Source organism: Drosophila eugracilis, unplaced genomic scaffold, assembly GCF_018153835.1.
Source record: "Drosophila eugracilis isolate 14026-0451.02 unplaced genomic scaffold, ASM1815383v1 contig_440, whole genome shotgun sequence".
NCBI classification, from domain to species: domain Eukaryota; kingdom Metazoa; phylum Arthropoda; class Insecta; order Diptera; family Drosophilidae; genus Drosophila; species Drosophila eugracilis.
Window position 1 is genome coordinate 413,420 of NW_024573306.1, and position 24,206 is coordinate 437,625.

At 45.0% G+C, this 24,206-nt stretch overlaps 9 protein-coding genes across 10 annotated transcripts in view; 6 read left to right on the plus strand and 3 right to left on the minus strand.

The window, feature by feature from the left end:
- LOC108117116 (serine-rich adhesin for platelets) overlaps positions 1 to 12,570 on the plus strand; it is a 38,904-nt gene extending 26,334 nt beyond the window's left edge. Inside the window, 6 exon segments of the mRNA XM_017229345.2 lie at positions 1,914 to 2,245; positions 3,374 to 3,649; positions 5,985 to 6,081; positions 6,083 to 6,811; positions 6,813 to 8,682; positions 11,067 to 12,570. Of these exon segments, the coding sequence (XP_017084834.2) occupies positions 1,914 to 2,245; positions 3,374 to 3,649; positions 5,985 to 6,081; positions 6,083 to 6,811; positions 6,813 to 8,682; positions 11,067 to 12,148 (4,386 nt within the window). The 3' untranslated portion in view covers positions 12,149 to 12,570.
- Positions 12,414 to 14,264, minus strand: LOC108117120 (WD repeat-containing protein 91). The gene is given in 4 exon segments (XM_017229351.2): positions 12,414 to 13,583; positions 13,585 to 13,652; positions 13,715 to 13,855; positions 13,921 to 14,264. Coding segments are annotated over 4 exon segments (978 nt in total). The 5' UTR covers positions 14,165 to 14,264; the 3' UTR covers positions 12,414 to 13,058.
- Positions 14,265 to 14,311: 47 nt separating this feature from the next.
- Positions 14,312 to 15,101, plus strand: LOC108117123 (UPF0488 protein CG14286). The gene has a single exon (XM_017229354.2). It carries the CDS (start codon positions 14,408 to 14,410, stop codon positions 15,002 to 15,004), a length of 597 nt encoding a protein of 198 aa, XP_017084843.2. The 5' UTR covers positions 14,312 to 14,407; the 3' UTR covers positions 15,005 to 15,101.
- A 173-nt stretch (positions 15,102 to 15,274) lies between these two features.
- LOC108117121 (F-box/WD repeat-containing protein lin-23) lies at positions 15,275 to 16,538 on the plus strand. Its single transcript, XM_017229352.2, has 3 exons — positions 15,275 to 15,612; positions 15,671 to 16,219; positions 16,275 to 16,538. Exons 1-3 carry the CDS (start codon positions 15,460 to 15,462, stop codon positions 16,500 to 16,502), a joined length of 930 nt encoding a protein of 309 aa, XP_017084841.2. The 5' UTR covers positions 15,275 to 15,459; the 3' UTR covers positions 16,503 to 16,538.
- On the minus strand, positions 16,503 to 19,244 carry LOC108117118 (glutamyl-tRNA(Gln) amidotransferase subunit A, mitochondrial). Of its 2 annotated transcripts, XM_017229347.2 has the most exons (4): positions 19,120 to 19,244; positions 18,820 to 19,067; positions 18,519 to 18,761; positions 16,503 to 17,560 (listed from the first exon to the last, which is right to left on the minus strand). In XM_017229347.2, the coding sequence occupies exons 1-4, from the start codon at positions 19,150 to 19,152 to the stop codon at positions 16,558 to 16,560; spliced, it is 1,527 nt and encodes a 508-aa protein (XP_017084836.2). In that variant the 5' UTR covers positions 19,153 to 19,244; the 3' UTR covers positions 16,503 to 16,557. The 2 variants fall into 2 exon arrangements, with proteins under 2 accessions (XP_017084836.2, XP_017084837.1); XM_017229348.2 differs by lacking the exons at positions 18,519 to 18,761; positions 18,820 to 19,067; positions 19,120 to 19,244 and adding an exon at positions 17,626 to 17,640.
- Positions 17,752 to 18,451, plus strand: LOC108117124 (NADH dehydrogenase [ubiquinone] 1 beta subcomplex subunit 11, mitochondrial). Its single transcript, XM_017229355.2, has one exon. The coding sequence runs from the start codon at positions 17,851 to 17,853 to the stop codon at positions 18,301 to 18,303; it is 453 nt and encodes a 150-aa protein (XP_017084844.1). The 5' UTR covers positions 17,752 to 17,850; the 3' UTR covers positions 18,304 to 18,451.
- A 217-nt stretch (positions 19,245 to 19,461) lies between the features above and the next one.
- On the plus strand, positions 19,462 to 20,804 carry LOC108117122 (pyrroline-5-carboxylate reductase). Its single transcript, XM_017229353.2, has 3 exons — positions 19,462 to 19,565; positions 19,632 to 20,595; positions 20,649 to 20,804. Exons 2-3 carry the CDS (start codon positions 19,823 to 19,825, stop codon positions 20,710 to 20,712), a joined length of 837 nt encoding a protein of 278 aa, XP_017084842.1. The 5' UTR covers positions 19,462 to 19,565; positions 19,632 to 19,822; the 3' UTR covers positions 20,713 to 20,804.
- LOC108117119 (pre-mRNA-splicing factor 18) lies at positions 20,771 to 21,885 on the minus strand. The gene has a single exon (XM_017229350.2). The coding sequence runs from the start codon at positions 21,827 to 21,829 to the stop codon at positions 20,807 to 20,809; it is 1,023 nt and encodes a 340-aa protein (XP_017084839.1). The 5' UTR covers positions 21,830 to 21,885; the 3' UTR covers positions 20,771 to 20,806.
- Positions 21,886 to 22,158: 273 nt separating this feature from the next.
- Positions 22,159 to 23,094, plus strand: LOC108117046 (coiled-coil domain-containing protein 124). Its single transcript, XM_017229217.2, has 2 exons — positions 22,159 to 22,681; positions 22,738 to 23,094. Exons 1-2 carry the CDS (start codon positions 22,224 to 22,226, stop codon positions 22,922 to 22,924), a joined length of 645 nt encoding a protein of 214 aa, XP_017084706.1. The 5' UTR covers positions 22,159 to 22,223; the 3' UTR covers positions 22,925 to 23,094.
- The last annotated feature ends 1,112 nt before the right edge of the window (positions 23,095 to 24,206 follow it).

Consider the following 24,206-nt stretch of genomic DNA (forward strand, 5'->3'; position numbering starts at 1 on the left):
GGCTTAGCTCCTGTATTTGACCATCCTTGAATCTCAGTTATATGAATCCTTTCACTATTTAAATTGAAAGGAAAACTTAAGGATTACTAAAACAAAGACTGAGATTTTGTTATTTATTTTGACTATCACGTCGCCAGTTCTATGAGCTGATATCACAAAATTGCAGTTAATTTGAGCTAACGCGCTTTGCAGTCATCCCATTTGGTCCCCGTCTCCAGCTCTGATTCCGTCTTTGTCATCGCCGTCGCCTCTTGTTTATCTTTTAGCCGGGCCATTAGATAAGCTGTGCAAAGACAAACAGCCAATGGCCAATATCTGCAGACGAGGATGCCAAAGGCAACGAACACCAACTCCAGTGACTTTAGTAACTACGGCAGCAAAATCTCGGCGACGTCGACGAAGACGACAATAACACCAACAACTTGGATCCCTGTTCAATAGGTTGCCAAACTTGTTTTGGCAAAAACAGCGCCGGTTGTCAATCCCAGTCGACTGTCGCCAACTCTCCTCCTGCTCCTCTGTTTTTTTCCCCTCTTTTTCCAGCTCCATTGGTCTTTTAGCTCCATTCTGTCGAATGCTTCTTAATAAAATGACTTTTAATCCTTTTCGCATTGCGTTTGACGTTAGTTGGCCTCACTCTTACGCTCCGATACACCCCAAAAAAGAGGTCCAAAGACATATCCCCAAAGAGAAGTCCAGACATGAGTCCAGAGTCAAAGACGACGACGGCCTGGCCATTAGCGCTCTGCGGTTTATTGGTTACGGCAGCCACTATCTCCAAGATGGCCCATTTGGGTGGCGGTACTTCTTGTTGTTGTTGCCGTCTTGACGGCACTTAAATTGCATTATTATATACGGCTCGACATTTATGTGCAAATATTTTATCGTTAAAACTTGGCCACATTTGCTCCGCTTCATCCATTGAGGGAAAACAGCTCGCTGAGCCGCTAAAAGAATTTGGCTGCTGCTCTTAAGAAAAGGAGAAAGAGCCCAAAGCCCAGACTCATTGTCGGATTCAGGCATTTCTTTATGGTCCGAACTGCCTCACTTTTGGCCATTGGAAATCTAGCTCAAGTGTCTTTTTATGTAGATTTTCCATAGTGTGGGTGGGTGTTTCACTTGGGCAACTTGGAGGGGAGGGGATGGAAAACTGCTGACTTGGGGGACAATGTAAGGTCCCCCATTCCACAGTTATTTTTCAATTGTTACAATTGATTCAAGCAGTCGAATCGAAAATCAAATGAAACGATTGTGCTTTTTCCTTTATGCGCGTAATTCACTTAAAACTGGCAGACAATTCGAATCTGGGGGAATGTTTGTCCAAGGCAAAGGGAAAATCGTCTACTTTAAATTGTTTTTACAATTTATTTATTGATTTCCTTTGGAATAAAATTTAGTTCTTTATAGTTCTCTTTAAATACAACACAAGAAATACGAATGTTAAGCAAATATGTTTGCTATCTTTCTAAAATCCAATGAGAATAGTAAACCTTAATGCCTCAAAACCTTCATTCTAAACTAGACCAAAGCTGTTAACAGGAATTGCTCTTTTTCGAAAGTTCTCTACGGTTTCCCTTTATTGTTTTTAATTAGGCTGATTGATTTCGGCTTTCATAACAACAAACAATGTAGGATGCGTGTTACATTTTGGAAGATTTAAAAATCGCGTGACTTGTCTCAATTTGCGGAAAGCATAGAGAATGTTTGCGCAAACATACAGCACAAAGTGGCAGAGTACATTTCTCATAAAGGGATATTCGTGACAGGCGGCTCTCCGGTGCGGCTAATTAAGGACCTGTCCGCCAGAACATGAAACATACAACATAGGTGGAACATAAAACAATATTTTTGCATGCCAAATGCTTAATTAAGTCGATGTTTTAACTTTTTTTTCCTGTTTGCTTCCATTTCAGCCCGCTGCTATCGAGGATCTGCGGAAATGGACATCCAGCGAGGCGCTGGGTGATGTCACCGTCACGCCGGATTGTATGCATCATGTGGACACCTCGGTTAGCACCTCGCTGGTAATCGGCGAGAATGGTATCCTTACACCGGCCCTATCACCGTCCGTCCTCTCAGCCGATGCAGTCGATGCTCTTTATTCCCAGAATATTAGCCAGGCGGCGGACAGCTCCAGGCATAATCACCATACGCAGGCCCTCATCCCGAACGATATCAATAAAGATGTGCCTTTGAACCATCGCTTGCCTTCACCCGAGGAACAAACCAAACAGATTGCCTTAAAGTGAGTGTGAATCATGAATTATTATTATTATGAAATACAGATATTATTTCAGATATCAAAACTGAAATCTATATTTCTATCAAATGAGACTTCCTAATGTAACTTTCAACAGTTTGAGGCGAATTGTTCTACGCTTACAGTTATACAACGACTGTACCTTGTCTATCGTTTTTCCTTTATTTTAAACATGATTTTAATGCGTTTTTTATGCAAATTTCGCGGCAACTATTGTTTGTTTTTCTGTTCTACGACGCACAAAAAAGAATAGCTATTAAAAGCGTTGTTTGTTTCTGCTATACAGTTTTTCAACGTTCGATTGTCTGCGCTTGGAGCACGAGATGTTTGCTCAGCGAGCGCATCGGGCGAAAAAAAAAATGCTTAAATAAATTAATTCAATTACGTATGAATATTTACAATGCGGCCACACAATTATGCAAGTGTCGCCGACCCCGCTCCCTGCCAATCCATTGGCCCCACGGCCACGCCCGCCACTGATATCCATCCCGGGCCATGGCTCATTTGTTAGGCTTTTTAAACTCCGAAATGGAGCAGCCGCCACACAGACGAACCGAATTCACGCTCCAACGATTTGGAGCACGAAAAATGTGGTTGGCTGGCTGGTATTAAAGCGTAAACAAATTGTTGTTTGGATAACCACAAAAGTGCACTCCAAACTGCGCGAGTTTCCCATTCGATCGATCAGTTTACATCTGCAGGCACTCAGAAAAAAGAATATATATAGGGTTTTCATAGCCTAAAAATAAGTTTTTTGCGTTCTTTTAATGTGGAAAATGGCGTTTTTACAATTAAAGGATATATAAATGGTCGTTTAACTCTACTACTATTTATAATTGTAGTATCCTAATTATAGTATTTTTTTGTTAAAATATTCTCTGAAAAAGATTACCTGTACATTAATTATCGTTCAGCAAAAGTGCTTCAGAAAATATAAATTTTTGGTACAACAAATTGATATTTAATCGTGCATATGGCTGATCTAGTTATGCAAGTCCGGCTACTTGAGTTTATTTAGGTCAGAGATCTTACCAAATCATTTTTTCTACAGCATTTTTAAAGCATGATTAATTGAGTTACTAAACCATCTCTGCATTTTCCCACCCAAAACAGATACCCCGCCGAAGTGATTTCGGTGAATACCAGCGGGAAGCACTTCCAGCGGATGTGTGCGGCTCGTAAGTCCACCAGTGGGGGTTACGCGGGCGGTACCACTGCCGGATCCTCGAGCAGCACATCGCCGGAGAACGCTGGCCAAGTAGACGGCAACAACCTGGACGACAATGTGCAGACTGTCAGCCGGAGGTCAAGATCACGGAAAGTGCGAGGCAAACGGCGGAACACGATAGCCGGAATCGACCAGAAGGAGATCCAGGATGCGGCCAATGGGTATGTACTAGAATTATTCTACCTAACTATCTGTCTATATGTGCTCCTATATGGACAGGTGTCACCTTTTACTTCCTTTCCCCCCTTCGTTCGCCTCTCGAACTGTACATAAGCCATACTAAAACTCGTATATACATGTATACATGTGTACTACACCCTGGAGAGATCCCTGCGGATCTGTCCAGAGATTATCCATAGCCGCCTTATTTTCAATAGCATTTTCTTATGAGATTATTGTGATCAGCCCAGTTAGCTGAACGATTTGTTATGCTGTTTAGTTTTCTTCGTTTGCCTAATTTCGTGTATTTTAATTGCGCCTTTTATTGTTTAAACAAATGCCTGGCCGACTGTACAAATCGGAGTTTTGCGCCATTAACTATTAGCGTATATATATTGTTTGCCCAATTAGCAGCACAAATTGCATGCCACCTGAACTGAATGTGTCTAAATTACGATTAAAAAATAACTAAAATTGATTGTTGTACAAAGAAAATTGTAAATAAATTGTGTTTCTAGATGTACGTAATTAGAAAACTCTAGTCAAATTCAAATTTCAGCCGCTTTTTTGCGAAATTGAGTTCGATAACGATTCGGCAGCGGAAACTAAAGCATTTTTGGATGATTTTCAAAAGCGAATTTTGCGAAACAGCCTAACAAATTAAACGATTTTCAGCAGCCGCATAATGTATTATCATAACACACTCATACACACAGTCATACACCTCATGATCCATCCGAGACACCCACCCATTCGACGCCCCCGCATTGTTATCCTGGTCGCGAACCACCCACACACCTCAGCAACATTTGTTGCCAGCAACATTCGAGGTTGTTGGCCAAGTCTGTCAGTCAGTCGGCCCACTCTCGGCCAATTCTGGTGCATCATCAGCATAAATCATGCGAGAGGCTGGCTTCATAGGATTTGCCAAGACCCAAAGGCAACACAAGCCCCAAAGCAACACCAAGAACAAAATAAAAAAAACTTCAAAAATATCAGCAACACCACCAGCATTTGCCGCATTCGAGATGTTTTTACTTGGGCTCACTGCTTTTCTACTTTTCCTGTGCTTTTCAAATGGCACACACGACGCCTTTTGCTAAAAGTTTCATAAATCTTATTTTGTTTTGTTGGCCCGACTTTCGGTTGGCGTCTGCCCACAAACTCCAACTCAGTCCCGAACTCGGCGACGGCGTCATTCCATTTGACTGCGTTCTACATACTACATAGTATATGTGCAACTTGAAACCCCAACTCAGACACACACTCACCCTAAATATATATATATACGTATATACGTACGTGTGCCCCATTATGTCAATGCTGTTCGATATCTGTGCGATCAGCAGTCGAAAATGCGGAGCACAGCGAAAACTTTGAGCCCAGGACAGTGGCTGTCAAACTGTAAGTGCATTTCGTGATTGTTTGTTTTTGTTTGTACACGGAAAGAAATGTTAAGGGAAAGCTTTTCCAACAAATATTAAAAGTCATAATCGAATGTTTAAAAGAAAATAAATTTTTTTATAAATGCGCAGTAATTATTTAAATATATTAATTTGAAAAATAAAAAAGTTTTTACGTGCATTTATTTTCATAATAAATCAAAAAGTTTTTCGTTCTGTCCACTGAAATATAGTAAAAATGTTTTAGCAACGAATGCACTTTGGGCGCCGCCCCTTCTGAAATCTCTGAAGTCCCCTTGATTCAAGTTGTTTGCTGGCCCAGAATCAAATGAGTCGTCTTCTTATCGCCAATATTGTGCCTCATATTCTCCCGATCGATCCCAGCATGCCACACAGTCTTGTGGGGGAAGAATTCTGGGAGAATTTTACCCACTTGAAAACATAGATGTTGTAATCGCCTTTAATAATCCACTGAACAGCCTCAGCAGCGTGGGGAAAATGAAAAATATAAATGTATTTGGAAAAATTAAACTTTGAACTGCGCCATTAATTAATTTTCAGTGAGTTGCTGGTGTTTTTTTTTTTTTTGTTTTCCCCCTTAAAGGCACGTCGTGTATTTTGCATCTGTGTGTGCGTGCGTGAAATTAACCAGAAACATAAATTTAAAACCAAATCAAAGTCAAATTAAGAATCATGTCTGAAAATTGCTCACAATAATTTCCATGAGGAAGGCAAATCTGTACTACTCATTCTCTCTGTCTCTATCACTCTACCCACTCTTCATCTCTCCCACATGTCCATCCATCATTACCAAAAATGCTAACCAAATACCAAACATATTTTCTCTTTTATGTTGTCTCCTAAACACCAAACATTTTGCACACTGAAAAACACAAAAAACAAAAATCCACAAATAATTCCACCATGTAAACAGCAATGGGGAGTCCAAGAATGCCTCGAATGCCACCTCTCCGGTGGCCCCAGCTCATCAGGCCGAGTCCACCTCGACGGATGCCAAGAAGTCCAAGAAGTTTCGGACGCAGCAAGTCCAGCGACATCTTAAAAAAGGAATCTGCTGCCTTGCCCTACGACAAAGGCAAGAACACCCTTACCAGGCTGAACTCCCTGAAGCAATGGGGTCGCAATCGATTCAAGTTCATGCATCGCACTGGCGAACTGGTCGACCAGTTGGACACCAGTGGCTGCAGTTCCCAGAACAGTTCTGCGGAGAAAGCGGACAGCCATCATGGAATGCCAGCGGGCGAGAGTCCCAAGCGCGACATCGACGAAGAGTGTGTGGTGCATCATTTAGTGGCCCAGAAGAGTGAATCTCGGTTTTCGCACGAACGAAAGCCCTCGTATTCCTCTTCGGAGAAGAGCATGAGTGTTTCCAGCAGTGGCCAGCTCAGAGGCAGGCTACAGCTGTCGTCTGTTTCCGGACCGCTTTCTGCGGCACATGTAAAGATGCGGGAAACAGCCACCTTGAACAGGCAGCGACGAAATGGTCTCCATGCTCTGGCTGGCAAGGAAGAACAGCCACATTCCTCTAGTGGCAACTGGAGTGCCAGCTCGGAATCGGGACGTGCCTCCATTGGCAGCGAGATCACCATGCAGCCAAAGTCGAGTGCCTCTAGTACATCCCTTAATGTGTCCAGTTTCCAGCCGGGTGCAGGTAGCGGACCTCCATCGTCCATGTTGAGCAGAAGGCGTTTTCTGAACACTTCCGCCTCCAGCAGTGTGACTAGTGAAGGCACTGCCACCCCCGGAACTTCAGGCGGAGGCGGGTGCCTATCCGGGTCACCTTGATGATGAGACGAGTTCCGCTTACAGCTGCGACACTGAGGGTTACTACACTTCCTTCCATATGGACAGCGGATTACGCACACTAAAGGAAGAGGAGCCTTCGCCAATGCCTGGAACCCCACTCCAGACGAGCTTACACACCAGCAGCTACTCCTTCGGTAGTCAGTCCAACCAAACGGTGCTCAATGCGGAGAATGAGTATGAGCTATTTGGCAGAGGATCCACATCCACCACAACCAGTTCGGCTGGTACAGTGTGCACAGCTTTGATGAGTGGAGCCACATCTGGGCCAGATGTACCCGAGCGGAGCAGCTCACTGGGCAAGCACAGTGGTCAGAGTCGGAGCCAGAGCACCAGTGCCAGTAGCAGCACTCTGGAGAGGAGTTATAGCAGCAGTACCATTGGAAGCACCCTGGAGAGAACAGGTACCATCAAGAGGAATGTAAAGATGTCACCAACCAAGGGAGAGGTATTGGAAAAAGAGGGTCAGCAAGAGCAAGATCAGCAGCAGCAACTGGAGTTCTCTGAGAGCTCTGATCTGGAGGGCGTGGAGCGCATTGAGCGGATCAAGCAAAAGACGGCTATTAGCTCCAAGAGAATACCGTCCATGTGCATCATTACACCCACTACCAGTGACGACGATGAGCACCAGGCCATGGATCCAAATCGCACACTGACCAGCCTGACTATCGAGGTGGACCAGGAGGATCAGGACGATGATGAGCCTGAGCAAAAGACGCCCACGAACAGCAAGGACCACAACCTAAACGAGCTTAAACAGACGCCCACGAAAGCGCTGAGCGGAATGTTTGAGAAACTAAGGGTGAAACTGGTTCCGGGCAAAAGCTCTCCGTCCAAGAATCAAATCCAGCCGAAGCCCGCCAACGCGAGTGCCGTGAATGACGACGAGCTTTACGATTTAGCCGGCGAGTACGTCACCATAGCAGACATTAGCAACAACAACAATAACAAGAACAACAACCGACGTAACACGGGAATGGGTATATACTATTCCAATGACATAGTTTCAAAGAGGGTTGAACCCTCGTCTGCCATTGTTTCCGAGTATGTTTCGCTGAACGAACTGCCTCAGCACTTGCGTCGGCATGCGGTCTCGTCTAGATCTTCTCCGCGAGCGGAGAGCGAGTCCTGCGCACAACAACAGCTGCCTGCTGAGCCGGCAGCTGCGACAGCCCAACCACCACCCATCGGCAGCAGGATTAAATGTCAATCCACGGGGGTGGGCGAGGGGGTGCCTATGTACGCGGAAATCGGCGAACTGAGCGAAGAGAAGCCGCTCGCATCGGCGAATCGTCGACTGCGTCCGAACGCCGAGGGGAAATTGGTCTACGACTCCGACAGTCTGAAGCGACGCAAGGGCGCACACACCACCTTCGCACCTGGGCCATACGTAAAGGAAACCGAAAGTGCGCTACACAGTGCAGAAAGTGCAGCGGCGGCAGCAACATCATTACAGGATACAGGAGCTACAACAGGATCAACATCAGGAGCAACCACCAAGAGCGCCAAGCTTCTTCTTTTTGGTGGCGGCGGACTAATCGCTGGCAATCGTAAGGTGGCCAATGTGAGGCCCATTGTGGCTAAATCCCCGCTTAGCAGGAACAGCAACGGAATGGCCACCTATCAGGGAACCAGCTATCAAGACCAGAAACAACTCCTGGCCAACAGAACGAATCCCTTTTACGAAACGATTGCCGCACCCGTGGCCAATCTGATGATGCCCTCGCCATCGGGCAAGTCGAATTCATCCACCGGTTCCACAGCCACCAGTTCCTCCTCGTCAGCATCGGGCCACTCCGGTGAAGAAGGTAAGCCAGAGCAGCTCCAGTCAGTCAGCAGCTGCCCCACCGCTTGCCAACCACCCACAGTCAAACCACAATCCCTATCCGCATCCTGTTTCCCTGTAAATAACACCGCTACCACTGAAACGTCTGTTAAGAGCACCCTTAACCACCATATAGCCAGCAAGTCAGTGGGCAGCATATCAAGTGTGAGGGAGCATCAGCCCCAACAGCATACGCAGCAGCAGCATCAGCATCAGCATCAGAACCCCAAAGATGCCGAGTCGAAAGTGAGGGTTGTTGAAATGGAAACTAACCCCCTGGGGGATGAGTTTGAATTGGGGGAACAAGTGCCACCCTTGCCGCCGAGGGCGAAAGTAAACGACAAACCTCCCACCAAGCCCCTATCGATTGACCCAATTGCGTTGCACTTTTCCAACGGTGATAATCCCGGCCAGCCGCGCACCGCTCTCAAGCGGAATAACAGCTACCGGCTGGCCAACGATGAGCTCAAACTTGAGATGAACAAGGAGAATCTCTCAGTGTCCTTCGGTTCCGAGAGAGCACCTAGTTCGGGTGCAATGCCCCTAAATCCAGTGCAGCACGCAACAAGTTCCCTTAGGCTGCGCAACGTGAGCAACCACCTGCCCGCCAACACCCACTCACCTGGCGGGGAGCGGCGGATAGCCAAATCCTTTGAGCGCCTGGTGGATGAGTTTTCGCTGTCGCTAACCACTGGTAACGATTCCTCTTATCTGAAGAACAAGTCGCTCGAAAATTTCGATGACTCACCCGCCCTGTTAACCATAGCTTCGCCTGAACAAAGGCCAGACGATAACGCCTCAGACTCCGAGTCCGAAGAGGACGAGGAGGAGATGGCTCCACCCTTATCGCTGTCTCTGCCAGCCCAAAAGTACCACAAGTCTTTTGTGGACAGTGTTCTGTTGCGTCCGTTTAAAATTATCCTGCCCAGCGACGAGAATGGAAACCGTCGTCAACGTATTTTACAGAAATTCGAGGTTACGGAGATATGGTAGTTAGTCCCTTTCGCGTCTCTTGAGCAAACACTACACCGTAATTGCCGAGATTGGCACGGCTCAAAAGAGCCCCCAGACCCTTGAGCCACCTAGTGTGTGTGCCTCATTAAAGTTGCATGCACTTGGCCAGACGTGTTCGTGTTCAATTGGCCACACAAGTTGGAGGTCTGTTCCATCCTTGGGTTCAATGTCCAATCCCGCTGCCGCACTTGATATGCTGCTCATAGTCTTACTCCTATTTTTAAAGTTAATTTCCCAGGAAATTTTTCCAATGCATACTAGTTATAGAGACCAGCTGGCTTGCAAGACTAAATACTTTAATCTGTTTATACAGTTCGCAATCCAAAACATTTACACAAAAATGATAAATATACTAAACTTAGTACTTAATATCTTTATTTGTAACCAAACCGTGTGTATAAACAAAGTATTAATGCCTTTTTGATTTCAAATTTTGCTCGTTTAATCAGTTACGTGTGTGTTTTTTAACCTTAGCTTTAGTGATTAATAAATGTTAATTGTTTACATATAAATACGTTTGTAACTAATTATAATTAACATAAACCAACACATGATTATTGTACATTTTGTAAAGTTTTTTGCACCGTTCACGTCCTGTACATCGCCATAATACTCAACTACCACGATTTAGTACATAAGTTTAAGTTCGTCCCCGTCTATGATGCTAATTTTTTGAGTTTTTTAATTTCAAATTACCTACTCATTTTCCAAAATTGACGGATTGTGAGGCGTGCAAAAGACTTCTATTGCATTTTTTAACCCAATTGCTTATGTGTTTGTCTATGTTATACAGTAGTAGTAGTTTTTTGCACACTCCCTCCGACTAACGAATTGCTAGTAGTATCCACGAGTAGTTTAAAAGATTAGCACATGGCCTAACCAGTTAAGTTCTCGGCTAAGTTCAACCACATTCCATTAAAAAAATCCAATTTACCACCGATCGTAAGTAATGTTTTTACAAAAAAAAAAAAGAAAATAAATCGAAAAGAAACCAAAATTCGGCATTGACATTATCATTGGCATTTGGTGTGCGGTAAAGGAATCCCCATAATTTTAGTCGAACCATTCCATCCACAAGCATTTAAGCATCCACAACCACATTCGCATTTGCATCCCTGCACCCATGCACCAATTGGCATTTGTAAATATTCGCTCAGCTCATTGGGATTTGGGGGATTCCCAGGTAATGTCATCCAAAACGCCAAGGTACGTATGGAACCGCTTGCCCTGAACGCTTGTTTGATTTAATTACCCTAACGATCCGCACTTGAAACCGCTTACTAATCTGAAAAGGAATTTTGGTATAAGAGACTCCAGTTTCTAATCCGCATTTAATTATTCTTCCATCCTCAGGGTATCAACGTTTCTCTAATATATATGAGCAAGTGCAGCCAGCACCGACCACCCAGCCAAAAGAAGACGCAACTGCCACGCCCTTCCAGCGCAATGCGCCCATTTACTGGACGCTGCAGAGTCGTCGCAGCCAGCCGAGGCCACAGCCCACTGGTAATGTGACCTGTCGGGATGACCTCTATGCTACGCCCATTCGAAGGGCCGACCGTTTGCCACGCCCAGTGGCGGCAAATGAAACTACAGCGGAGGGAAACAGGAGCAACATATCCCCAATCGTGCCAAGGAATCGTGCCGGAGCCTTCCTAACCTCTACACCTACGAGGAACGGGGAAGGGGAACGAGATCTAGAAAACACACAACTGCCCCCCATGAAGCAACCATCCCGTAACTGGACAGACGATGCTCCCGAACGCCTCAACACCTGTGCCGATCGCATTGGCCAAAGCAAAACCACGCTGATGGACTTTAAGAAGCTGCTATTGGCCAAGTCCGCCAAGGCGAGCCCAGTCCAGAGGAAAGTATCCGCCGTGGAGCTGCTCAAGAAGTCAACTCAAGCCACCCCAAATCCACCTACTTTGAAAACCTCTGGAGCTGCTCAAAAAGTAACATCAGCTGGAAGCAAACCCACGATCAATACCAGCCTGAAGCTGTTAGATCTGAGTGGCTCACCCAAGACGTTCGCCAACCGGAGGATGCTCCGACAGGGTCAATTTGGATCGCCCTCCAAGACCTTCGCTCCAAAGATGCGAGGACCCGTGAACATGGTGGCAGCGGCAGCGGCACCACCGCGGACGGACATCATGTCAACCACGATTCCGGAGGCGAATAGCGAAGAGGATCAATCCAACACCAGCGGAGGATCGCGGGCCAGTTCCGAGGCAGGCGAAGCCGTACCCTCCAGCTTCGACCTAAAGCGAAACTTCTTTCTGCAAACAGAGGAAAACAACTTCATGCGTGGGGAGCTGAAGCCCAGCTTTGCTAGGACAAATGGAGCACCTGGAGTAGCCAACGTTGAAAGCAACAAGTACGTGGCAGCACCTGTGGCGAACCCTTCGCTGCCCTCATTCGAAACGGCGTTGTAGAGTGGGTCTAACCCACTGCTGTAGCCATCGATAACACATATTCCATAAGAAAAGAACCCATAATCAGATGAGCAATTCCCTTCCGTAGCCAAGCCGATACTGCATTTATTGACGGACGGAAACGAGTCAGAAGCGATGCTACTTTATGCAACATATACATATATCACTATATATATACACAACACCTTTATACAATAAACTGTATTTTTTAAATTGTGCTGCTTGTATAAACGAAGATGTTTTATACACAAATACGAATCGTCTATACACCTACAATATATTTATTTGTAATTTTACGTTATTTATTGCAATTATGTATTACGCTACACGCATTGCTCTTTGTTTTGTAGTACAACTCTTGTACGTCTACGAACTGATGAGAATCGCTTATAAATTAAAAACATTGGATAACAGATTGGAAACACTTGGCAGTTCTTATTTGGAGGGTCTAATTGTCTAGATGGTAATCTGGATGTGGGAAATGTATAAAAAATTTTAACTTTGTTAAAGTTCTGAATGCTTGAAAAAAACCTTCAATGACTCAAAGTTTCAAAGTTATGGAATATCTTGTTTGATTCCTATTGTATGTTTGGAAAGTATATAAATATTCCATAAAAACATACAGAAATTTTAATGAAATTATAACGCAACTTTTTAAAATTATATGTATTTTTAATATGAACGTATACCTAAAAGTCCGGGCACTACAAAATTTGAATTTAGCTTTTTTGATTTGGATTATAGCTTTTTAGGCTACATAATGTTATTCGAACGTTTTTTAAATGGAATGCTTGTTTTTGAACTACTTTTAAAAACAGAAGTTATTACTTTAGTTTTTATCGAAATTCTGATGAAGAGTAATAATACCCCTCGGAAATGTAATGGTTGTATTGCTTCGCTACCTATCTTTCTAAATCCAACTACGTCCCACGCTGCCCGACCTGCGTTTGGTAGACTTGTCCCCCAGGGAACTAGCTGCCTGGTCCTTTCGACCCATCACAGGCGAACTGCCGGATCCGATGTTACGTATAAGCTGCTTTAGGCTCCGAGCCTGGGCGTCGCTGGCCTGACTAACGCTGTTCGCCTCAGAGGCAATGATGCAAAAGTCGTCGACAATATGGCCGGGCGGACTTATATCAAAGGGCAGGATGTCGCTAAGACTTTGCTGCTGGCGAAAGACACTGCGTCGTCGGGCACCAACATCGCCACCTCCAATGGATCCTCCGCTGGGTCCAGCGGCAGAAGTTCCCTGCTGCTGTTGGTTCATCTGGTGTAGTTCCTGCTGAAGGTTGAGAAGGCGAGTCCGCAAACCGGCATTGTCCTCGCTGAGGCGCTGCATGTGAGCGGCTTCCTGCTCTGCACGCACAAATGTGGGCTGCGGCAGGCACTGGTAGACGGTGGTCAGAAAGTTACGCAGCGACAAAAGCAATGTGTCCTTGCCACTGTTTTGTGAAGAATAGGGCAAAAGTGGGTGACTCCTCGGCATTCTTGCAAAAGGGGAAATCTGTAATAAATTAATAATTATAAGAATAACATTTTCCAACGGAAGCCCTTGTCTTAGCTTACAAAACCAGTCCTTCCATTCACTTTGCTGCTGCAAATCGCCCGCCAACTTATTGAAAAACTCAGATACCTTTTCAGGACGATTGCTGCTATAAGCGGTCACCAAATAGTATTTCAGCAGGCTATTTTCCAGTTTCTTGACAGCTGCAGGTGATAAGTCATGAATGGATATATCAATCATGATATAGGAATTGTAATATAAAACTTACCCACGGCGTAGGTATGTTCCAGCTTGGAAAATATGTTGTTGTCCAGGTGAAACCACAGACCTCTAAGAGCCTGGAGATCAGAAGTTTGCACAGCATTATTAAATTGCTCTAAGATCCTCTCGGCTCGGAAGTGCTGATCCTTTTCTGTGCGCTGCTCTAAGTCGAGAGCCTTCAAGGTTCCCGAGAATCCTCGAAATACCAGGTACTCTCTTAGAAGGTTGTCCAGAAAAGCGACTTGTGCCATTTTCTTGTAATATTTGATTGTTTTCAAAAAGGTTTTCTACTTATTTGTTTAATTTTCACAATATACTGTAGTAGAAGAAGAAGACAAACAGCTGGCATCGAAGAGTTGCCAGTTTGTACAATAAGGTATATTCAGCTTTTTCGATAGTATCGGATTAACCTAGACCCTTGTTCCATCTCCACATTTAAGAGCACATTTTGTAAACAACACTTTTCTTAACAAAATCTATTCAAATCTGTAAACATGCACAAACGCAAAACTGCTAAAACGATAAATAAACCACCACCGATCCAGGGGGCTGTTAAAAAGACCACACCAGTAGCAGATCCTCCAATCGACCAGAACATGGTAACCCAGTTCGAAGTGGAGCTCTGCTGGTGTGTCCAGCAATTGCAGAATTCACTCGCCAGCGGAAAACTTAGCCAAAAAGTGGCTGAAGATACCTCCAAAAATATAAAGGTCCTAACCAGTTCCACAGCACCGCTCATTAAGAAGCGCCAGGTGATGAAACTTTCCTTGGGCGACTACCGATTGAAAATGCAACAGGAGGAGCAGAAAATGCAGTTGGCCCCCAAGCAAGTCAAATTTATTGGCGCAAGCATCCCTACCAAAAAGTCCAGTTTTGTGAAAAAGTCTGCTGTTTTAACATCTGGAAAGGATTTTCGCTTCAATTTTTCCGTTCCCGCCGATGATTCTAATGCAAAGGAGCCCCAGCCGGCTCCAAAATTGCAAGCCATTTTCCAACAGAGTTCGTCCGGAAGCCCCTTCAAGTTTAACTTTTCTATCGATGAGGATTCCGCCAATGATATTAGCTTTAACGGCTTGAATTTAAATAACTAATTATTATTTCAGTTTCGATGGGCGAAATGACTGATTGATGTCAGTTGAGCTGTTTTCTACTTCCTATACAAATAAATGATTTATTTTAAAAATTTAATTTTTTTATTATATTACTATACTATTTCTTCTATAAAAACGTTTATAGGAACTTTAACAATAAATATACGTATACATAGATATACAGATGGGTGCATAAATTTATTTTTTTCTTAATCTCAAAAACCTAACTTCCAGCATTGTTAGTTCTTATTATTATTAATTAACGTTATTCAAATATTAATTAAAACTGATTAGATATCCTTATTTGAAATGGTTAGTAATAGTAAAGTCCAAAGACTAAATAAGCGATCATTACATCTCACGCCTAGTGTTCATTGTTTTATTTATAGTTTTGCAGAGAACACTTCCATGCTATATATGTACGTATATAATGATCATGTCGAAAGTCGACGTATATGATGGGAAATGCTCAGTCCTCTCCGAAACGCCAAATGACCAACAACGCCCGCATCGAAAACACATCCTCGGAGGGACATGAAGGGGATGCCACCTGTGTGGCGTATTTCAATAAGCAAGTGTTCTCCGGAGGCGCCGACGGTAAAATTCGAGTGGGTATTTTGCGTTTCCCACACTTCGATATCGTTTAATGTTAACGTTTCCTTGCAGATCTGGTCACCGGAACTGCAACTCTTGGCTACTGTGAACGCTCACAAGGCTTACATATACTGCATAGCCATAAATCAGCACGGAAAGGTATACTCGAGCAGCTGCGATGGTCAGGTTCACTTTATGCTACCTCCTTATGGAGACGAGTCCGTAGAGGAGCTATTCCGCTGTGACGACGCTATCCAGGCGATGTACTGCGACGGATCCGTGCTTTATACGGGAGATGACAAAGGCGTGGTGACCACCTGGAGCAACGATCGCATGCTTTTCAAGTACAATTTGGTAGAGGAAGTTAAATCGCTGGCGGGCGAGCAAAAGCTCATTTACACGGTTCGGGATCTTGACGTGGTAGTATCCCAGGTGGCGGAGGGGAAGTCCGGAAAATACAGCAACAAGGCGGTAATCGCAGGCAAGTCGCCGCTCCGTCTTCTAGGCCCATTAGTAGATGGAAAACGCAGCTACCTCGCATTTCCCGATCGTTCTGGAATGGGTCTACAACTGGTTAGCAATCTCCCCCAACAGCAGTATACCCAACTTTGGCACGTTCCAGTAAGTAAACTCTATAGATATTCATTTAAATACAAGATTTATGATCCAATTATAGGACTGTCACGAGTGGATCGTAAATGCAATATGCGGGGATGAGACTTATATGTACTCTGGTGGCTATGACAAAAAGGTTAAGGCATGGACCGATTTGGGATTAGTGCAGCCAAGAGCCCTGGGTGAGGTGGATGTGGGAAGCTGGGTAAACAGTATATGCTGTGGTGACAACAAGGTGGTTTATATAGCAAGCAGCGGTGGATACATACGTAGTGCAAAGTTTGTATAGTTATCTCACAAAATAGAAAAACAAAATTTATTAACACATTAAAACTAGATTCATTTTACAAACTGGCCTTAAACTCTTGTCTGTGCTCCAAGTTATCGAATCCCACATGTTCCTCTATCCACCGTGCTACAGTGAGCAGTAACTGCTCGTTAAGACTGTTACTCATCAGTTGAAGGCTCAATGGTAATCCACCCCGGGACAGACGAATAGGTATGGACACGGCAGGAATTCCAGCCATATTGGCTGGCTGTGTGCAAAAGTCCTGCACTGCGCACTGATCCCTGTTGGTCAGGGAGGCGAAATCTTTGTACAGAGGAGCCTCTGTAAGAGTTGTTGGTGTGAGGAGAATGTCCACGCGCTCCTCTTTTTCTGAAGATTCAAACACTTTAACAAAGTCCTCTGCGATGAGGCGTCGCACTCTCAACGCCTTCTCGAAGTAGTGGTCGTAGTTCTTTCTTAAGAGCAGGAAGTTTCCCGTAAGAATGCGTGTCTTGACGACCTCATTAAATCCCTCAGCCCGGGAAAGAGCATATAACTGCTCCGTGCTGCGCTCGTCAGTAGCCCGATGACCATACTCGATTCCATCGTACCGAGCCATGTTACTAGCCACCTCACACTGATTGAGAATGGAATACACAAATATACTTGCGGCCGTATTTGGTAAAGAGACCTGTCGCACGGAGGCACCGCTACATTCAAGAAGATCGGCCACCTTGGACCACGTTTCCAAAACCTCAGCGGAAAGTCCATGGCAATGATATTCCTTTGGTATCCCTATGCGAACAGTGCTTAAATCAATTTGACCGATTTCTGGCAGTTTCAGCTTATTGAAAGGCTGTCTGATGGTTGTAGAATCCAGTCGATCCGGTCCAGCCACGGTATTCAATACCGCCACACAATCGCTGACAGAGCGGGCGAAAATGCCGGGAACGTCCATGGAATTGACTAGGGGGATGAGGCCGTGACGGGATACTAGGCCATAGGTCGGTTTTAAACCAACCACGCCACAATAGGAGGCAGGATTACGGGTGGAGCCACCAGTGTCCGAACCAATCGCACTGAAATATGTAAACAAACACACATAAATACATGCATTAAAAAGTCGATTTAAAAAAATCCAAACCTCGTTTACGTAAAAAAAAAATATTTTGAACAGTTATTTAAATAAAGCTCTTCGCGCAAATATACCAGAAAATACCAAAAACATAATGCCAGATAGAGTGACATGCCCATCGACAGCTGACAAAGTGAAACGAACGTTCACATTGCGCAGCTGTCAGAAGTCGAGCGATCAAGGGAAAACTCGATTATTTACCAAATTTGCGATTAAAATTGCTACCCCAAAGCAATGTCTGCAATCTTTCGTCTGACCAGCCGCGCCGTTGCGCTGCAACGTTCCCTGGTGGCCAACCAGGCAGCAGTTGTCCGCGCCATCAATACGTCTTCGAAGAAAGATGAGACCATAACAACCCCCACTTCGGTCACCGCAGAGGACTTTGCCAATCCGAGTCCTAAGAACTGGCAGAGCTACGGATTCGACTACAAAGACCAAGTTGAGGATCGCAAAGCCACCAAATCGACATTCTTCTTCACGGTGACACTGTGCCTGGTGTGGGGCACCTTTTACTGGGCCTACCTGCCCGATACTCAGTTCCGCGACTGGGCTCAACGCGAGGGCTTCCTGGAGCTGCGCCGCCGTGAGAAAGCCGGCTTGGATCTGGTCAGCCCCAACTACGTGGACCCTGCCAACATTACGCTGCCCTCGGACGAGGATCTGGCTGACACAGAGATCATCATCTAAACATTTAGTGCCCCTATCCTTAGTATGTTATGTAATGCGAATGCAAAGGGATCCCAATGCGAATCCGCATTGTTTCCGTTAATAAAACTGCAAGTCTCGGCGTGGACAAACTTGGCTATTAGTCCCCTGGTGATTAATTTCCGTTAAATATACTACTTTTTCTTCCCGTCGGGTTTGAGGTTAGGTAGTGAAAACATAAACAACTTAATACTCACGCATAACAAAGACCTGCGGCTACCGCGGATGCAGAGCCTCCGGAGCTGCCGCCCGCGATTCGCCAGTGCTCTTGATCGAGGACTTCGCTCCAGATGTTTTTGGTTGGTCCGTACAGGGAATCAACAGTGCCGGCGCCCATTGCAAACTGATCCATATTGGTCTTTCCCAAGATTACAGCACCCGCCTGTTTGAGCCTTGAACAAACAGAAGCATCATAGGGTGGAACAAAGTCCTGAAGCATCCTGGAGACAAGCGACATATGAATACATATTATGTTTTGTTAGTTTCTTAAATTTGTACCTCGAGGCGCAGGTGGTATGGACATCTTTTGTGCAAAAGTTATCCTTGATTGCAATGGTAACTCCATCTAAAACACCATTCGGTTGCTTTCGCTGATACCGCTCCTGCGATTCCTGGGCCTGTTGCCTTGCTTGTTCCGGAGTGACACGCACGAAGGCATTCAAGATCTTTAACCGAACGACGTCCTCCAAGGCCTGCTCCGTAACCCGGCTAGGAGACAAATGGCCATCCGCATAGCTGCCCGTTAACTGTTAAATATCGTGGTTTAAAATTTTTTGTCTTGTTGATTAATTAACCAACCTGCTTAATGCTCCACTGTAGGTGTCGGCGCATTCTTTTTAATGGGAGAAAAGCGGGATATTAACGTATTCACCCGATTATTGAGAAGCTATCGGCGGAAGAAATCATAACAAATAAATCAAAGTTGCAAGAGTGGTATGTTTATCTAGTATTTCCTTTTTTTTGCACCATCATATACGGCCACATTGAAGTTCATGGACGTTACTGTGGGGTTTGAAAATTGAAAATATGGAGTTTAATAAATATGATTTTGTAAAATAAGCTAAATTTATTATTTAGCTTACGCTAAAAGCTGTAAATCACAATTGTGCTTATAAATTCTTCGTTTTCTAATGCTTGCAGCTATAAATATTTAAAATGACATATATTACTATTATGTATAGGACTTATGCAATACAAATCTCATAATATTACCACAATTTCTCTCGAGAATAAAATAATTATCGGTAATTTTAAATTTAACAATATTCTGGAAACTTTGGTAATTCCCCACCAAACAACGTTTTTTTTAGCTACGCCACTGCACCCGGCAGCTGTTATTGATTAGAGGAGCGATAAAAATCCAGTCAACGCAATTATTGACAATAGTACACGCTCTAGAGGCTTTAAAGTTATCTAACATCAATCAATTGGTTGGATTCATCTATAGGGCCTGTAAATTACGGGCAAAACCATCCCAAAAACCTCATAGAACTTCTAAAACATGGCTAAGTTGGACGAACGTATCGGCTTCATAGGAGGCGGAAACATGGCTTTTGCCATTGGATCCGGACTTGTGCGCTGCGGGATCGTAAAGCCCAGCCAAGTGATGGTCTCCGGTCCGCATATCGAGAACCTGAAGCGCTGGAGGGATCTTGGTGCTGTTACAAGCGACGACAACTATGAAGTCCTGGAACACCAGGATATTGTTTTTATCTGCGTTAAGCCGCACATTCTCACGACCTGCGCAAATCAGTTAAAGTGCAAGCACGTGCGGTCGGAGAAGGACGCCAACAAGCTGATTGTGTCTGTATTGGCGGGTACCAGTATCGGAAAGTTGGAGGATGCTTTCTATTTTATGGGAGAACTGAAAGTAATCCGCACCATGCCGAACACCTCCATGCAGGTGGGAGAGGGCTGTACCGTGTACACGGGCAACACTCGTGTCTCCCGTCACGATCTAGAGAAGGTTCACCTAATGCTCAACGCCCTGGGCTTAGCCCAACAGGTGCCAGAGCCCATGATTGACGCCGTGACAGGCGTGGCAGGATGCGGACCTGCCTTTGTCTACACCATTATCGAGGCCCTGGCCGATGGCGGGGTCAAGCAGGGCGTTCCGCGCCAAATGGCTATACAGTTTGCTGCTCAAACACTGCTGGGAGCTGCCAAGACGGTGCTCCTCACCGGAAAACACCCAGCAGTGCTGCGGGATGAAGTCTGCTCTCCCGGTGGCTCCACCATCGTGGGCGTCCACGAACTGGAAAAGGGAAACCTCAGGTTTGAGACTAAGGGTTTTTATTAGGCCTTAATTTATTGTTCCTTACTTTTAGGGCTACTTTAATAAACGCCGTGGAAAAGTCGTCACAGCGCTCCGCTGAACTTGGAAAGAAGTGAATCTTCAGATCCTTTTAAACCTCCTTTGCTCTCTACTTATAAAGTAAAACGCGTGGTATTGATATTACAATAATGACAAACATAAAGCTTGAGTTTATTCCCGATCTTTTTTGCTGACATACTCTACGCACTTGGAGGGATCGGTGGGGAAATACTCTTGGCATTTTGTCATCAGACGTTTAAGTCCCTGGATGTACTTGCGTTGCGTCTCGTCGTTCATTACGTGCGCCACGTTTTTTGAGAAGATTTTTTCGCGACCAGTACGCGCGTGGATGCCCACCATGGTGACACCGATTGGCCATGGGGCATTGCCGATAGCCATCTCCAGATAAGCGTCACTGGCGGTGATGTAGTTGCGGTTGAGTAGATGCTTGCAGATGTCCCTCAGACTGTCCAAAATGTCCTCAGGCAGGGTATGATGCTTTAGTTTACGAAAAAGAGGCTTCACGTACTCCTTGGTTTGCGTGTAAATTACCCTAGTCATTTTCACTTTCGTGGACATCTTTTCGTGCTTACTGTAGTTGGCAATCTGATCGTTCCACAGCTTCAAAAGAAAGGTGAGCAAAGTAATGATCACGTCCATGTCGTAGTCCTTGTTTCGGCCCATTTTTTGAGCCATGGCTTGGATACTTTCCCACGACACGGACTCGTCCAGCTCGGCGAAGTCTGACTTTTTGTCTTCTTTAGCTGTAGGGGCGTTGGCGAACATCTCTTGCAGGTATGCGGCGTCGACCTGTTCCATGGCCTCTTGGAAATCGTTTCGAAATCCTCGGTTCGCTTCCGGTTGTGAAATTTCGCACTGACGCAATCTGTCAAAGGCCTCTGGCTCCGTTTCGCCGAAAATTAAAATAGGTTCGCCTCGCTCCCTCAGACGTCGAATGACCTCTGTTCGCGGCAGGATGTTCTGGCCATCGGCCACGAAACTGTATGCTCCCTCGGTGGACTGTCCTTGGGCTTCCACAGACTCCTGCTTTTTGTAGCCGACCTTCTGCAGCACCTCCTCCGTGTCCTTGGCGTTTAGGTCGCCGCGTCTGAAGTACTTCTTCTTTTCGTCCACCAGCTGTTTCTGCTCCAACAGCTTTCGTTTTCGAGCTATTTCTGCTTTTAGGATATCCATTTGGAAGGAAGTAGTCAATAACAATGTGTTGTAAACAAAACAAAACAAAAGGCAATGGTTTTAAGTGTGACCAGATTAAAAAAGGTGTAACCCATAGACAACGACTGCGGCCATAAAAATAGAAAAGTTATTTGAAATTGTATAATGTATCTTTCACTTTAATTAAAATATATGTTTATGATAATGTAGTACAAATATAAGGCTATCAGACAATATAAAAAATGACTCTCCACTAATCATAAAAATAATTTAAAAAGTAATGAAAGGTAACATATTGAGCTGCATCAATCAGTATTTAACTTTTTAGTTAATATTCTAGCTCTGGTCTCACTGGGCCCAAATCAATAAAAAAATAGACAACATTTTAGGAAAGCAAACCAATTTTAAGGACACAATGCCAAAGAAAATGGGAATTAATTCGAAGGCGGTGGAGGCCCGCGAACGCAAAGAAGCCACCAAAAAGGCTACACAGGATAAGAAGACTAAGGAAGCAGAGGATCGTCTGTGGCGCGATGACGATAAGAATCTGGCCAAGAAACAGCAGCGTAAGGACGAGGAGGAACGCAAGCGGGCGGAGGCGGCAAAGCGGAAGGCAGAGGCCAAGGCGCTTCTCGACCAGGAGATGTCCTCTATTAACACGCAGCGAAAGCAGCCGCTGGCAAAGATTAACCGCCAAATGATTCTGGAGGAGATGGAGAAGAAACAGCGTGTGATGGATGCCATTAACGAAGCCAACAAGCCGGCGGTCACCCGAGTTGTAGTTCAAAACCAAGTCGTCGAAGAAAACCTGAACCGATCCATGGCCGATACGGATGTGGCCTCCAACATTGACGAGGCTCTTGTGGTGCTAAGGTGAGAGTTCTTGATGTCACCTTTAAACATTATACGTAATTTTTAATTACTTCTAGTGTAAAAGACAACGAGGATGACAAGCATCCCGAGAAGCGAATGCGCGCCGCCTACAAGACGTTTGAAGCCAACAATCTGCCTCGCATCAAAGCCGAGAATCCCTCGCTCCGCATGTCCCAGTGGAAGCAGCTGCTGATGAAGGAATGGAACAAGTCCCCGGACAATCCGTTTAACCAGGCGCGCTAAGTGTTCAAAAGACGAATTTCACCGACCCCTCCACGAGTGTGCGTACTCTAGTGACTGTTGCTGCCTAGCAGCGAAGACTAATCAAATGGCTCTGAATCATCTTTGAACTATACGCATAATTTAGTTTACACAATACATTGCGGAGAGAATAAATGTATTTATTTATTTAAGCCTTTTTTTTTTTTTTTTTTTTTTATATAACAATATTAATATTTATTAAACGTCAATCAGCCAACTTAATGGCTATAATACGTTGAGTACTACATAGAACAAAATAACATAAATACCTAACAGGAAGGAAATTAACAAATTTTTATAACTAGATAACTAGAGATCAATGCTAAATGCTAATGCTAAATTTACTGTTTAGGACTCGAGAAATTTGGCGTCTCTTGTCCGGAGATCGGCTGGATGCCTTCGCTTTAAACGTCTTCTTATAGTAGTGTGAGCTAGCGAGGAGGCTAGGTGGTTTGTGTGAGCTGTGAGACGATCGTTATACCGACTCGAGTGCCTGTTTATCTGTTCCCTAATAGGGGGAATGTGGAGGTCATCTTCTGAGCTTTGTTTCTGACGTGCCAAGGCGCATTTGCAATCATGCGTAACGCCCGGTTTTGAACCCTTTGATTTTCATGGCGTTGGAATCCGAAGCCAAGCCCCATAGTTGGATGCAGTCATCATCGAGGGCACCCATTGATTTGTACAGTAGACTTTGTTAGCTAGGCTTAGCTTGCTCGTTGGCTTAAGCAACCAGTGGAGTTTCCTAAGCTTGGGACGACAAGTAGCTGCTATTTTCGAGTATGCTGCCTCCCGTGAGGCGCTTATCTAAATGAGGCCCAGGTACTGCGCCTGTGATGATTGCGGAATGATGTCGTCGTGAAGTTTGACCTCGGAAGGGACTGCACTCTCAAGCGAAACAGCAGTGTTGTGATTTCCTTCCATTAATCGCTATGTTCACCTGTTGGTCCACTGCCGTATGTGTCCGAAATTCCTGGGTGATTCTTGATGCCTCGATACGGCAAGAGGAGTTGACTAGGAACGCCGTGTCATCGGTGGGTGGCCAGAAGTGTGTTTGGTTCATTCGGACAAGGCAGGTCGAAGTGAACAGAGTATGCAGCACGGGACCCAGGACACTCCCTGTGGAACCCAGCACGAGCAGATCTTATGCTGACCTCCTCCTCTTGCTTCAACCATAAAACTTCGACCAAGTAAATATGATTTAAGTAAGAGGTTGGGCAGTCGGGAGAAGAGATTTCAGCTTATACAGCAGGCCATCATGCCACAC